The sequence below is a fragment of the Nematolebias whitei genome, chromosome 4 (genome assembly GCF_014905685.2).
Source record: "Nematolebias whitei isolate Nwh7 chromosome 4, NemWhi1, whole genome shotgun sequence".
NCBI classification, from domain to species: Eukaryota; Metazoa; Chordata; class Actinopteri; order Cyprinodontiformes; family Rivulidae; genus Nematolebias; species Nematolebias whitei.
In genome coordinates, this window is record NC_056501.1 from 55874248 (window position 1) to 55890687 (window position 16440).

At 41.9% G+C, this 16440-nt stretch overlaps 1 protein-coding gene across 1 annotated transcript in view; it reads left to right on the top strand.

Annotated features, from left to right (window-relative positions):
- fbxo38 (F-box protein 38) overlaps positions 1 to 16440 on the top strand; it is a gene marked incomplete in the record, with an annotated part of 122247 nt that overhangs the window by 88279 nt on the left and 17528 nt on the right. The window contains 1 exon segment of the mRNA XM_037675128.1: positions 11007 to 11107. Coding sequence (XP_037531056.1) covers positions 11007 to 11107 — 101 coding nt within the window.

A 16440-nucleotide genomic window follows, 5' to 3' on the forward strand; every position in this document is an offset into this window, starting at 1 on the left:
TGCCCTTCTGCTCCACGGGAGGTTTCTGTCCTCCCTGAGCTCGCCTTGTACATTACATGATAAACGGAGGTGGTGAACAGTCTTTAAAAGCAGATTTTATTTTAGTTTTAGTCACAGTCTGTTAACTAAAGTTGACTTATTTCCATATTTTAGGTGGCTGTTGTTTTGTTTTACTCACAGTTGAATCCTCCTGTGGCTCTGCCCATAAACTGTTATATTTTCACGCTCATACTCTGGGAATCGCATGTTGGTTCTAATTGGGGCCTGCCATAACTAACGTATACCTGACCATAAAGCTTTCACCAACCACACCCACCACCAAGGCAATGTTTTGTAGTCACCATTCTGCAGCAGCAAGTTTTGCCTTCAAAATAAAAAAATCTGTAAAGGCAGGTTTCAAAATAAAGTTGAGAAGATTTCTGTTTAATCTTTGTTTTTTCCGTTGACCTCACACAAGCTGTAAGATGCCAACACTCAAAGTTGGAACGATCTAGTGGTTTGTTGTGAAACACAAGATGAACGTTCTTCAGATGATTTCTAGAAATCAAATAAAATTTAGAATTGATTTAATCAGAGAAGTTAAATAAAAAAATTGACAGGGGCAGACACTTTTTAAACTTTAAATTCAATTTAGGATTATGCTTGTACTAGTTTGGTCCCATCGCATTGTTTAGTTATTTAACTCCCTGGTTCCTTCGTTTTTTTTCTTTAGTTTCTTTTCTTCTCAGTTTTTATGCACCTATAAAGGCGGACGTATCATGTATGGTCTGTAACGTCCGTAAACTTTCTCATGTCCTTCCCATAACTCCTGTTCTGCTCAAGATCATTTAATGAAACCCTCATACTGTATGCTTTATCACAAGAGGGAGTGTCGCTCCGGCTCTAAGGTCAAAGTCACAAATCAAGGTCAAACATCACACAAAGTCTTTGGTTGTCCATGCCATTGCTACAGATTGCTGTACGCTGTACTTTTGTTATGTTTAATGTTCATTTTATGTAGTTCAGTGGCCTATTATGTATTTTTTATTGTTCAGCATTGTTAGTTTTTCATCAATAAACATTACCAATTTAGAATTAATTGCTAATATATTTTAAAAATATAAAATACATGAAGCAAAATTCTTTAGTGGGTGAAAATATACCAGCTGATTAGTCCTTACTGCTTTATATTCATGATAAACTGATCTAATGAGCAACATTTGTGCACTTTGACCGGTGACAGTTGGGACCGTGAGTCTCTTATTTTGTGGGTCAGAAGTTGAAAAGTTGGAGAACCAGTGATCTGTTCCATTAATCGTTTCTTCTGTCTTGCAAGGCAACACAAAAGGGCGGCAACATGATTTTACAACATCAGTGCATACATTGTGGCAAAGTTGCTCCTCTGAAAAATAATGTAATCAGTCCGAGGAAGCAGACTCTTAATTTTACTGAGTTTGAAAACGTTGGTTACGTACTGTAACCCCAGATTCTATGATTATATGCGTAGCCCTTTAAGACTTTCGCTAATGGGTTTATCCCTAGGCGCTCAGCGCAGCACTGAAAACTTTAGTCCACGCCCACCTGCTGTGTGTAGGGCCTCACCCCCGGTCCATATAAATTACGGTGAGACCAGGTAATTGGCTCCCAAATAGCTTTTTTCTTCAGCCATTTAGGAACCAGTGAGGCCCAGAGCTTAAAGGGCTATGCCTATACTCATAGAATCTGGGGTTACAGTACGTAACCAACATTCTATTTCCTATAGGCTTCGCCCTTTAAGGCTATTGCTAGTGGATTAAAGGCGAAGCAGGATGTAGTCTATGCCTCACTGGGTCCACTCAGACACAACTTGAAGCACCTGCTTGCACAAAAAAACATTTCGTCACTCAGCCTTCTGTGTGCGTAATTACGCGCTGCGTAATTGCGTGCTCCATGCGCAGGAGCACACCGGAGAAGATCTCTGGTGAGGAAAAAGGCTGAGATAGCAGACCTGCTGCTGTGAATAGGAACAACGGAGGATACGAATTGTAACAGTGTAACGATAAACAGAGCAGACCAACAGCTCCTCAGGATGAACCGGTTAATAACAATAAAATCAGCATTCATGAACTTGTGACTGATAATAAATATCTCACACTGTGACTGCAAAATGCTGAGTCACGTTTACAGACCTGTGAATTAGATGAACAAAGACCTACTGTTAAGGTGTTTAGGTATGAACTGCCAATCTACATATGTGTTTGTGTGTCTTATGTGTGTGTGTCTTATCTCACTCAGCCTTATAACCTGAATCCCTTACTCACTGCTCTTTGAATTGAGAAAGCTCCTCGGATGAGGAGCGAAACGTCTTCTGTTACAAATAAAGTCCAGTTGTTTGTGTATTGAATGCTTTTTGAATTCATCATGCCCTGGATGACTGAGAATCTTCACCAGCATATTGTTAAACATTTTGGGAAGGATACCCTAGGAGCAGTGCGGGAGTTTGAGAAGATGTCAAGGAAGTTTGCAGACTACAAGAACCATCTTCACTTCAGTCTGAGATGCAGACAAGAAAAACTCATCCCCAGCAGTTTGAAACTCAATTCCATGATCAAAGGACATAGAGCAGAAGGAATACTCCTGAAAGCTCAAAACAAGCTGCTCAGTGAGAGAATAAGACAGATACACTTCACCATTGAAGCTATCTCACTCAAAATGGATCAAACCCTCCAGAAGCTGTTTACTCTGCTACCACTTCCTCTGTTGGAAGAAATTTCTTGTTTCGTTGAAAAGGCCCAGCTATCACAGCATCAAAAGAGCAAGGAACGTCAAAAAGTAAGTTTATAAAATTACAACAGAGAGCTGTTTTCTCATCACAAACCATCAGTCAAGATCAGGAGATTGTCGCCAACACTAATTTTAAGGACCAGTGGGTTAGAAATTTGTCTAACAGGACATTGACACAACCTGAGAAAGATGTGCTGGCAAAAGGACTAAACTTTGCCATCTCCCCTCAAGAAATACCTGTTGTGGAACTAATCATGGCCACTGAATCCGCAATTAGGAACAACAACTTGACGGAAGGAGAGGCAGAACAGCTCAGAATGGAAATATCAGCAACCCTCTCCAGTGCCAAACCGCCTCCTTCAAACCTCACACCACAGGAAAGGAAAGCTGTAACATCACTCAGCCATTCTCTTTTCACATGCATACCCATCTCTGAAGCAGTAGAAACCGTCAGAAAACAACTTCTACAAGACAAGGACTTAATCAACAGGACCAACTTCACCCCAGACCAGATCTGCACCCTGTTGGATCTCTGCCTCTCCACCACTTATTTCAAGTTCAATGACAGTTTTTACAGATAGAAGCACGGCTGTGCCATGGGATCTCCAGTGTCACCCATTGTTGCCAATCTCTACATGGAGGAAGTGGAACAGAGAGCCCTAAACTCCTATGAGGGAACAATGCCAAGCCATTGGTTCCAATATGTGGATGACACCTGGGTCAAAATCCAAGCTAAGGAAATAGAAGCGTTCACCAGACACATTAACTCGGTCGATAACAAAATCAAGTTCACCAGAGAGGATGCAAACGACAACAAACTGCCTCTTTTGGACTGTTTGGTTCAGATGGAAATAGAGGACAGCCTCAACATTGAAGTTTACAGAAAACCAACCCAAACAGACCAGTATCTTCTGTTTGACTCCCACCATCCACTGGAACACAAACACTCTGTCATCAGAACTTTGTAACATCTGTCCGAACGCGTCCCCACGAAGACAGAAGGGAAGGAAAAGGAACAGAAGCTCATTCAAGAAGCTCTTCAAACATGTGGATATCCTAACTGGGCTTTTGTCAAGTCAGCGAGGAAATCTCCAAAACACACTAATAAACAGAAAAAGGACAACAGCAGACGTAAAAACATTGTCATCCCTTATGTTGCTGGAGTATCAGAGAAATTCAGAAGGATCTTCAACAAACACAAGATCCCAGTACATTTCAAACCCAGCAGGACTCTCAGGGTGCATTCACACCAGCCCTGTTTAGTCCGCTTTAATCAAACTCCAGCTCGTTTTCCTAGAAAGTCCGGTTCGTTTAGGGAGGTGTGAACACACCATCGAACTCTGTCACGGAACAAAAAGGCGAACTCTGGCCCGGGCTAAAACCTAGGTCTCGGTCCGGTAGAAGCGAACTCCAGCGCGGTTCGAGTACAGTGTGAATGTAAACAGACCGAGCCCCGCTCCACAGGGTACATAAACACGCATTGCTCTTACCTTATATGGAGCCGTCAGCTGCCTTGTGTGGAAAAACAATATTCTCCTTGGTCTTCTGTCTCTTCTTCTGCTCATGCTAAGTCCATTTTTGAAAAATGACAAAATATAATTCCTAAAAGTGCTAAAACTTGATGCCACTTCGTTTTTATTTTATTTACAGAAGAAGAAGAAGACGTGTCTTCAGAGGTTTTTGTGTCATTTCTTTCAGTAGTTCTTGGTGCAGCGCCCCCACAGGCTAGCGGGGGAATAGGTTGGTTCAACAGGTTGACTCGACTGCACAGTGCAGTGTGAATGCAAATGCACCAGCTCAAATGTAAACAAAAGGTCATGAATATTGGTCCCGAACCGAACAGAGTCTACCGGACTATCTAGTGTGAAAACGACCTCAGACAGAGGCTGGTCCACCCTAAGGACAAAACACCCATACACAAACAGAGTGGTGTAGTGTATGCGGTCTAGTGCAGCGAGGACTGTCCAGACCTCTACATTTGAGAAACTAAACAGCCTCTTCACAGACGCATGGCTCAACACAAGAGAGCCACCTCCTCTGGACAAAATTCAACAGTTCACCTCCACCTCACAGATAAGGGACACTCTTTTGAGGACCAAAATGTGCACATTTTGGACCGAGAACACATATGGTTTGAGAGGGGGGCGAAGGAAGCAATTTATGTAAAAAGAGAAAAGCCGTCTCTTAACAGAGGAGGAGGCCTCAGATTTCCACTTTTAAAAACATATAATGCAACTTTAAAACAGATTCCCAGCCGGTTTTCACACTTGATGGGAACAGAGGGGCCTCGTCTGTGAATTAGATGAACAAAGACCTACTGTTAAAGTGTTAAGGTGTGAACTGCCAATCTACATATGTGTGTGTGTGTCTTATCTCACTCAGCCTTATAACCTGAATCCCTTACTCACTGCTCTTTGAATTGAGAAAGCTCCTCGGATGAGGAGCGAAACGTCTTCTGTTACAAATAAGTCCTGTTGTTTTTGTATTGAACGCTTTTTGAATTCATCATGTCCTGGATGACTGAGAATCTTCACCAGCATGGTTCAGACCGTGAAAAACATTCTAGCACATTATGTAAAGCGACATGTGGTCCAGCCACTGTGCTCCCATTGCTTGTGACAGACACATTCCTCCCAGCTTGACAGGAACACGTCTGTGAAAACTGAGACGTGTGACGTAAGCTTGCTGATGGGAACTCCCTCTGACAGAATGAGGGGGTTTCCCCAGTGATTCAGATTGGTTCTCACGGAGGGGGGGCACAAAGATAATTCACCTCTTCTGGTGCACAGGATCTATGTGCAGGCGGGCGAACCATCTCTGAAGGTGTCTCATGTGAAGTAGGCCCAGTGGAACCACGATGTGGGCCGCTGACATCGTCCCAGGCATCGCATGACAGGCAGACTGTCACTACGCTGCAGGGTTTGACACGGTAGAGCTGGGTTTGACACGGCGGAGCTGAGCTGACAGAGCTTCGGCTCTCAGCTGTGATAAACAGCTCTCATTGTAGTTGAGTTTAGCTCCACTTCCAGATAAACAGTCATCAGGGACAGACGAATGGAAGTTTTTCCCAGTTTATAGAAACCCCAGGTTTAGTAGGTGTAACACTGGCGTTTTGGTCTGTGCGACAGCTTTCTAACTGGACCGACCTAATAAGAGCAGATCGTCCAGATAAAAAGATTTTTCATTCCTGCCATGTGTAACGACTGCAGAGCCGTCTCTACGCATTTCGAGAACGTGCGTGGGGTGTTTCAGAATGATGGAAATGTGAAAATATGCGGTCTTCAGATCTATGGAGGTGAAAACCAGTCGTTCTGGTGAAGTTCTCAAGCAGCTGTTTGTCAGCATGTGGAATTGTCTCCCCATGATGGAATTGCTGAACATGAACAGGTCGAGAATGGATCTCATCCCTCCGGTTTTTTATCAGAACCAGGAAGTAGTGGGAGGGGAAAAAAACAACGTATTTTCCTCTCCGTTGGGAACTCTGGAAGTCAGGTTTTTTTGTCAGAAATTCCTGAACTTCTGACTGGAGAGACTAGCTCTGTTCTGGAGAAGACAGAACAGTCTCTGTAATCCCTCTGAACGGTGGGGGTTGAGCTGCGAACTGCAGCTTGTAACCCCTTCTGATCAGATGGTCCGCCCATCTGTCCAGGGAACACACTCGCTGCCACTCTGAGTAGCGCTCGGAGAGCGGGCATGCATTTGTGTTGTCATGTTTCTCATGAACGTCAACCAGACTTAAAAATCCTTACTGCCATCACTCATTCCGGAGAATCTCCAGGGGAGCCCAAGGGGGGCTCTGACATGAAAAAAAAAGGGCTGTATGTGTGCCTCTGTGCTGGGCCCAGGCTGCGGTCTCACATTAGAGCTGAGGTGCGTCGGTGTGCACCGAGAGGAGGCGTGAGCGCTTTCTGAGTGAGACGCCGTTTCAGTGGAGGCTGCAGCTGTCGTAGAGAAACACGTTTACTCACGCTGCGCTGTGAGTGGGCAGAAAACAGCAGAGATTAAAAACGGGCTCTGGCTGAAATTGAGGGATTTTACCAGGCTCTGTCTGCTGAAAAAACATTATTTTAGCTGACGTGGCAGACGAGTGTTTTGTGATATTTACTGAACTGTGGTGCCATTTAAAACGCTGTTTAGAGGTTACTGGCTCGTTCTGTGTGGGGAATGTGAGAAGAGAGGCAGCTGAGATCAGCTGATCTGACAGTCTCAGATGAAAAACTTTACTTTCAGAGGTGTTTCTGTTTTATATCAAAAACATACATCAAAAAATACATACCTTCCCCTCAAGGATCTGTTACCTGGTGGAGGGGGCTGGTGGAGGAGCGGGGCGTGAAGTTGCTGCCGCAGTTGTGGAGCGCCTCTGGTGCTCTTGCTGGCCAAGGCCGTCCCTCCAGCGGCCGGAGGGGCAGATGGACTGTGATGTCACCAGATGGTGTACAGTCTGAGACCTCCTCGGACCTCTGCGATTTCTCAAGGATGGTCCTGAAGTTGAAAAAAGTTGGAAAAACGTTCAGCGGGGCTGCTGCTAACATCGCCTTTTTTGAGGAAATCATTTGATTACTGCAAGGAAAAAACACGTTAGAAAAGGTGATGGCGTCGTCCAGCGGGTAGCGGCCCTCCACGGAAAAACATTCAGTGGGGCTGCTGTTAACATCGCCTTTTTCGAGGAACTCATTCAATTACCGCGAGGAAAAAACACGTTTAGAAAAGGAGGTGGCATCCTCCAGCGGGTAGCGGCCCGCCACGGAAAAGCACTCCTCGGCGCTTACCTTGAACAAGGCTGCTCGTCTGCTTCTCCTCAGGAAGGAAGAGCTCACCGGGACGGCAGTGGGTTGGCGTGGCGGAAACCCAGACATCCTTAACAAAGGTTGTGCCGGTCAAAGCTGGACAACTTTTCCTTCTTCGTTTTTCTGACAGTGCTAGCTGGCTGGCGGAAGAAAATATGGGAGCCAATTACCCAGTCTCACCGTAATTTATACGGACTGGGGATGAGGCCCACACACAGCAGGTGGGCGTGGACTAAAGTTTTCAGTGCTGTGCTGAGCGCCTAGGGATAAACCCACTAACGAAAGTCTTAAAGGGCGAAGCCTATACGAATTAGAACAGGGTTCACAAAGTTTCTTTAACCTAGAGATCCTCCTAACATCCAAGAAGGCTCTTTGTAAAGCTAAGATTATAATTATCTTCATAATCAATAAAAATCCATTTGAATTCCAAGTTGTAAGGCAACCAATTGTTTAGGTATACAGACCCTGTACAAAAAATTAGAATATCTTGGAAAAGTTGTTTAACTTCCATAATTCTATTCAAAAAGTTAATCTTTAATAGATGATAGATTTAAGACCCACAATTTAAATGATTTCAAGTATTTATTTGTTTATTTTTACATAATTTGGGCTTCCAGCTCATGAAACCCACAGAAACAGGAGTTCAAAAAATTAGAATACTGTGAAGACATCAGCCCACACTACTTCTCAGTTTTTGTATACTTTTGAAAAAAAATAAGAAATTATGATCACAACAAATCAATCAAAATATGGTACTTTCAAAACAATATGTCAATCTTCAGTACTTGGTTGGAAATCCCTTTGCCTTAATCACTGCCTCGATGTGACGTGGCATTGAGTCAGTCAGCCTGTGGCATTGACTGGGAGTCATGGAAGTCCAGATTTCCTTGATGCTTGCTGTCAGCTCTTCCTTGTTGTTGGGTCTGGTGCCCCTCATTTTCCTCTTGAGAATATTCCATAGATTCTCAATGATGTTTTGCCACTGTGCTTGCTCAGGATGGGAGACTGCATCGAAGCCAAGATTCATCTCGTCTGCTGGATTCCTTAGATAGAGAACTACTAATTGGCTTTTATGTATGAGAATGTTTCTGTAAAGTGCCCTGAGACAACTTTGTTGTGATTTGGCGCTATATAAATAAACTTAATTGAATTGAATTGAATTGTTTAGGTCCGTTGAGTTGGCTGGCCAGTCAAGTACTGTGGCATGGGCATCAAACCAGGTTTTGGTGCTTCTGGCGGCATGGGCAGGGGCCAGGTCCTGCTGGAAGATGAAATCTGCATCTCCATACAGATCCTCAGGAGAAGGAATCATGAAGTCCTCTAAAACATTTTGGTAGACAATTGCGGTGACTTTGGATTTAAGAAAGCAGAGTTTACCAACACCTGCACCAGACATTGCACCCCAAATCATGACTGACTGTGGATATTTCACACTGGACCTCAAGCAGTATGGTCTCTGTTTCTCACCCTTCTTCCTCCAAACCCTTAAACCTTGATTTCTGAATGAAAGGCACATTTTACTTTCATCAGAAAAGAGGACTGAGGAACATGGCAGTTGTAGCCCATCTCTCGGGTGTGTCTGAATGTAGTCCTTTTTGAAGCTGTGACTCCCGCCTCATTCCACTCTTTCTGGATCTCTGCCAAATTCTAGAATTTTCTCTGTTTGATAATCCGCTGAAGTCCACGGTCATCTCTGTTGCTGGTGCATCTTCTCCTGCCATATTTTGCCCTTCCACTAGGCTTTCCATTGATATGCTTGGACTCAGCACTCTGTGAATAGCCTCCTTGGCTATGAACTTTTGTGGCTTACCTATCCTGTGGAGGGCATCAATGATGGTCTTCTGGCCATTAATGTCTGCAGTCTTCCCCATATTGAACTGAACTGAGACAATTGAACCAAAATGAAGCAATTTAATGACACCTGAGGAAATCTGTGCAGGTGCTTTGAGTTTAGTAGATGATTAGTGTGTCACACTCAGTTTGAAACATTCATGCCCTGCAAAATTTGGTCTGATGTCTTCACAGTATTCTGATTTTTTGAAATCCTGTTTTCGTGGGTTTCATGAGCTGGAAGTCCAAATTATGTAAAAAAATAAACAAATTTTCAAAATACTTGAAATCATTTAAATTATGGGCCCTGAATCTATCATCTATTAAAGATTAACTTTTTTAATGGAATTATGGAAGTTAAACAACTTTTCCATGATATTCTACTTTTTTGAAAAGTGTCTGCATTACCAGAGGAGGGAGTGAATGGGTGCAACTAGTTTTGAGCAACACTGGTGAAATGGTTTTCACAAACAACAAACGCAATAATAAATGCTTTAGATACATTTTTTTTACTATTTTTATAATTTACACCACCCAAGTTGTTTAGAATAATAGTTTCAAAATGACTGTTTAATGCCAGCATGGAAGGGCTACCTGAAAACCTTGAATTTATTAGCTCAAGAGTGTAAAAACTTAAAATATGTTACTAAATTAACTGAATGTTTAGAGATGAAGCAAACAGAAAGCTGCAACGCAGTGGCTAAAAGCTAAAATGCGCTAAACCGTTGCTAAAAGCTGAAACCATCCAACACGTAGCTAAGTATTTGTTACAAAACAACAGCTAAAAACTAAAAATGAGCAAAATCATGCCTAAAAGCTAAAATCATCCAAAAGGTAGCTAAAAACTAAAATTTGTATGCATCGTTTTTAAAATCCAAAATTGACTAAACCGTCAATTAAATTATCAAAGCTGTTGCTAAAAGCTGAAATTGTTCGAACTTTAGCCCAAAATTTAATGTAATAAAACCACATCTAAAAGCTAAAAATGAGTAAAATATGCCTAAAAGCTAAAATCAACCAAATGGTAGCTAAAAACCACAGTAGTGGTACATTAATTCAAAGCTATAAAAATCAAAATCTTTGATAAAAGCTAAAATTATCAAAGCTATTGCTAAAAGCTAAAATCAGCCATACTTTAGCTAAAAGTTCTATGCATTAAAACCACAGCTAAGAGCTAAAAATTTAACAAACAGTAGCTGAAAACTAAATTTTGTGTTTGTGATTAAAAACTAAAATTGGTAAAATCTTAGCTAAAGCTACTTAGTAAGACAATAGCTAAAAGCTAATAGTTGCACAAGGAGACTAGATTTTAGTGAACATTATTTTTTGCAAGAATTTAAAGGATCTCAGTGTATTTTTCTCAAAATAAGTTTAAAAAGTATTTAAATAAAAAGTTTCATAAAGCAAAGATCTTCTGACGTTTTTCATAAAGCGGGTGAAACGACAGTAGCCATGTGGAAGTAGTTCAGTTGTAGACATGCAGTAAAAACTATAAACGTAAACAAAACTGTGAATACTGATGTGGTATGTACACAACTATACTGTTTGTTTTTACCATAGAGCGTTAGAAATAATTGAAATGTCTTTTTGCCTCTTTTTTAGGGTAAACCTGACATTTTGCTAACACATGTTAACCATTTTGTGTAGATCTTTCAAGAGCTCGGCCTCGGGTGGCAGTGAGGAGGAAACGAACAGCTGATAAATCCACCAGCACCTCAGACCCGGTCACTGAAGACGATCACGTCCAGGTACACAGACATGCGCACACACATATAGAGCTGGGTACCTTTCTAAAAAAAATCGGTACCGGTGTCGGTACCTGGACGGTTCTTTTTTCTGTATCAGTTTTGTAATTACTATTAATTCTAACAAGAATAAAATTACGTTACACATTACAGTACAAATCTTGAGTTTTATTTTTTAACTTTGGCATTTCTATTCCAAGCAGTTTTCTTACATAAAAATAAACAAATAATTTCTAGTTCAAAAGAACAGTTGCAAACAACAAGTGACACGTCAGTGTCTAATGCTCACTGCTACACGCTGAGGACCTTTTCACTTAACAGTTTTTCTTCAGAATAATCAACATGTCTACTTTCTCTGGATACAAACAAGTCCACTCCTGGCTGATGGTGTCTCCAGCAGTAGAAAATGTTCACTCTGAGGGTGTGGATAATGCTTGTTGCACCCACAGATAACTGGTTGTCAGTTTGACAGCACTGACATATCGTCCCTCACATTCCACCAGCAGGTCACTGGATTCACTGAGGTTAAGGTTTATGCAGACTTCTGCACCTCTGTGTCTCTACCTGAATCTTCTCTGTGGTTCTCTGGGGTTTAGGGCTCTGATTGTCTCCCTAATTGACATGAGAACACAAAACATCAACATCATGGTTTTGTTTTTATTGCACAAAAAACATAATCTAGGCTGAGAAATAGAAAATCCTTTAAAGTTTACTTACCTCCACCATGCAGCCTCCACTGTAGAAAAAGGCAGCAAATTAATAACAAAGTTTGTGACTGTCCTGTGGCCCCCACCTCGCTTTTCTTTTGTCTGTCCTCCTCAGGGTCAGAGGCTCCTGTGAGGAGAACAAACAAATGGTGAACATTAGCTGAACTGTTTAACCAGCTGATCCAATGGATGAGCACATTTTTACAAGCTAAGCTTCATCTGTTACTGTCTATCTTTAGTTAGCTTCTGAGTTTAGCTAGCTACGTAGATAAAATAAATTTACACACTAATATCTTAAAATTAGCATTACATGGATTCTAGTTTAATTCACCGCGATGTACGTGTTAAGCTGCAGTAACGTTAACAAACATAAACTTACCAGCTGAAACACAGACACAGCTCCGAGTCGGCCGTGGAGATGTTGATTCAGTCCATTTAACACACACAGACTGACTTTAATGCTGAGAGGAGGAGGGGAGGCTGCTGTCCATCTCTCTTCTTGCAGAAAAACACGTAGCAACTTTCTGCTCGTATGGTCCTGAGATTGTCCAGGAGTAAATGACAGGACACACAGCATATGAAGCCCAGAAGATTGTGCATTTAGACAAGACTTTAATCATCAATCACCTGAACAGAGCTGCAAACTGAGAGCCCCGGCTAAAACAAACAAAAAGAGGGTGAAACCCTGAACCAACCAGCAGATTCAGGCTGCTCCCCTCAACCTACGGTCCAAGGACTAACCCTACAATCAAAAAACAAAAACAATGACTGCTGGTAATTCCGAGTCCCGACAACAATCCACTCAACAATATCAGTGATGAGATGCAACTGCTGGTGTCTCCAACAGGAGCAGGAGCGAGGCTGGAGAGAAAAGCCAGCCACCTCCAGACCAACATCTCTCCTCTGGCCTCATTCGCTCCTCCAGCAGGCGGAGCTTGGTCCTTTTAAGCCTCTTTCAGCCAATCAGCTGTCTAGAGAGAGCAGATGAATTAGTTCGACATTCACATAATCCTCCAGCAGTCACATGCCGAAGTGTCCCTGGGCAAGACACTGAACCCCTCATAACCTCCGATGTGGGTCCCATCAGTGTATGAATGTGATCTAAAGCACTTGTTAGTCTCTTTAGAATGATTTGTTCAATTAGCTTTGTATAGATCTAGTAGTGTGCTGTATGAATGGGTAAATGAGGGCACAGATTGTAGTGTAAAGTGCTTTGAGTATCTTGAAATATGATAGAAAGGCGCTATATAAGTACAGTCCATTTACCATTTACATAACTGACACAGGGACACGTCACAATGTAAATCTACTAAGAGCAGGTCATCCTCACACATTGAAAGAGAACAGTGAGAGAGACCACCGAGGTACAAGCTTCAGTAAGTGAGATGGGGAGACTGTGTATATACAACAGTTCTTTTGCAGACATCAGGGTTTCTTTACGTTTTGCAGCAGTCTGTTTACTGTCTGTCTTTACGGTGCCAAGATGCATTTGGCCACAGTCTTCCTCGTGTTGTATGACCAACTCTAGCAGGTATTTAATGAGGTGAACTTTCTCTTTGTTGCTCTCCTATAAAGCTCAGGCTGGTGAAGAATCAGGGCAACAGTGGTTGTATGCTCAGTCTCCCTTCTCACCTGCTGAAGCTGTATCTCTTTCGGCGTGGTCTCAGAGGTCTTGTTGGTCTCTGACTCTTCTTGCACGGTCATGGAAATTTACCATTTCAAGATGGCTTCCACAGCTAATCGACATTAGCCAACACATAAATGATTAAAGCTAATTTAACAGATGTGCTGTAATTTAAGGTGGTAGTTGCTGGGAGTCTGTCACACCACAAGTAGGCCTGTCGCAATAAACAAATCAATTAATTGCATGATAAATGAAAATTATCAACCTAATTTTCATTTATCAGCTTTATCATTTATTTGTGTCTCTTTCTACTGAAGACACTGGATGGCAAAAGGCTCAGCTCCCGTGCTCTTCACTGACCCCTCCCTTTCTCTTTTCTTTAAAATCTGTCAGAGTCAGAGATTCTTTGTCATTCGCACCTCATGGTACATGTGGTGGAGCGAAATTATGTACACAGGGTCCCAGTTACATCCAACAATAAAATGTAAAAGAAAAACAATGATAACATCCATGATATTAACTAAGAAAAACATCAACTAAATATACACTAAGCACTAATAGCATAAAAACAATACGTTGAACATCAGCACAAACCTGAACACAAGTCCGTGTGAGCAGATGAGTACGCATGAACACATCAACATTGAAACGGATCAGCAGCAACATGATGTGATTTTTTTCACAGTGATTTTTCTGGTTAGAGATTCATGAGTCTAACAGCCTCAGGGTAGAAGCTGTTCCTCAGTCTAGTGGTTCTACACTTAATGCTCCTTAACATCCTTCCTGAGCGGAGCCGGGCAAAAAGTGTGTGCTGGGTCCTTCATAATGCAGGTGGCCCTCTTCCTGCATCTGGAGGTGTAGATGTCTGTGATGGTGGGAAGACTGACTCCAACATCTTCTGTGCAGCCTTCACCACTCTCTGCAAAGCATTTCTTTCTGCAGCTGTGCAGCCTCCATGCCACACGTTGCTGCTGGAGCACAGGATGCTCCACTGCACACCTGTAGATGGAGGTGAGGACTGAGCTTCCCAGACCAGTTCGTCTCAGCCGCCTGAGGAAGTAGTCTCTGATGAGCTTTCTTGATCTGGCTGGTGGTGGTGTTGCTCCAGCTGAGGTTGTCATTCATGTGTACACCCAAGTACTTGTAGCTGGAGACCACTTCCACTGATCCTCTTATGTTCAGTGGGGTGTAGTTGTTTTTGTTCCTTCTGAAGTCCACAATCATCTCCTTTGTCGTCTTCACGTTGATGTGAAAGTTATTCTCTTTGCACCAGCTCTCCAGGTATTCCACCTCTTGCCTGTAGCTGGACTCATCATTGTTTGAGATGCATCCCACCATGCAGTTAAATTGAGAAGCTAAGCTATCAGGCCGACCTCGGGGGAAAAACCTCCGTCTTGTCGAAGCTCCAAAATTCACGGTTGAAACCTGTGTCTTCGTCTAAAAAGTTGTTTTTCTCTGCAAAAAGAAGCTGAGAACTTGTTTACTGATTTTTTTTTATTAAAAGCTTTGTGTGAAAAATGCTATGCTAAAGAGCTCAAACCACACCGAGCGTCCGCCATTTTGAGAACTGAATAAAGGAAGGAGAGACGGCCCATGTCACGCCAAGGGACCTCCCTCCCATTTTTCTAAAAGAGACTTTCTGCTTGCTCCTTCACTGTCCATCTTTCAGTTCAAACAGTCTTATACTGCCATCCGGTGGTCAAGAAAAGGTACTTCATGCAAAATTAACCAACGTTTCTTCTTAAATTTGACAATAATTACTAGGGGTGCGAATCTCTCAGTGTCTGGTGAATCTATCCGATTCCGATTTTTGTTGTGCCGATACGATTTCAAAACCGATTTTCGATTCTGAAACTATTTTCACCACAGGAATGATTTTAGATTCTGAAATGATGTTCTATTGAAATGATGAAAAGATTAAACAAAAGTGTAAACAAATAAACATTTATTTAAAACAATAATGTATGCCCGTAGTAAACACTAATAATGTCAAATAATACAGTATAAAACAGCAGCCTGAATTGTGAGCATGGGTATATGAATAGAATGCAGCAGCTTTCGGGTCCCAGAGATCACTGGTGCCTATATCCAGCTATCACTGTGCGAGAGGCAGGGGACAACCCTGGACAGGTCTCCATTGTCCATTCCATCACAAATAATTCAAAATACAAAAGTAAACTATATTGCATAAACATTTAACTAAAAAAAACAAACTTCACAGTTATTGCATTTGTCCATATTTCAAATATGTATGGATGGATTTTGTTTAAAAGATTTATCATAAATATATTTGGTAAATCTTTTAAACAAAATCCATCCATCCATCATCTTTAGTAATTATTAATTACTAATTATTGTTAAATTTCAAACAATATTATCATTTATCGCAAAATTTCTGAGACAGTTAATCGCCCAGCAAAATTTGTTATTGTGACTGGCCTAACCACAAGCTCCGAGCATATCTTGTGATGTCACGAGGTGTATGATGTAATTTCCAAGATTGAACCAAAACTAAAACAACCATTTCGCTTCATGATCTCTGTCTAAAACTTAGTGGGCGACATTCCCTCAAGGACCGCTCGGCCTTTCGTTTGTTCTTGGCTCCATCGTTGATGCTTTTAGTGGCTGCTAATGTGGTGGTGATGCAAGGAAATTAAATTCATGTGGGAACCTGGAAACTGGCTTTGTAAGTTTTATTTGTGACCCTGATAAATGAAACGTTTTCTTTTGTAACAAAAAAGGTTGAATCATGTCATCTGGACTTCGTTTTTTTGTTAAAAAGAAACGTTTCGCCCCTCATCCAAGAGGCTTCGTCAGTCTGAGGCCTAGCCATCTGGTATTACCCAGAAGCCACCCTGACTCTTGTGTTTCAAGCCTGCCTCAGATACCCCTGAAGTCTGGCCTTTTCACTAATGGTTTCAAAAACACAAAGTTTGTTTTCTCAGTCATCCAGGTATATAACAACAAAAAAGGTTGAATCATGTCATCTGGACTTCGTTTTTTTT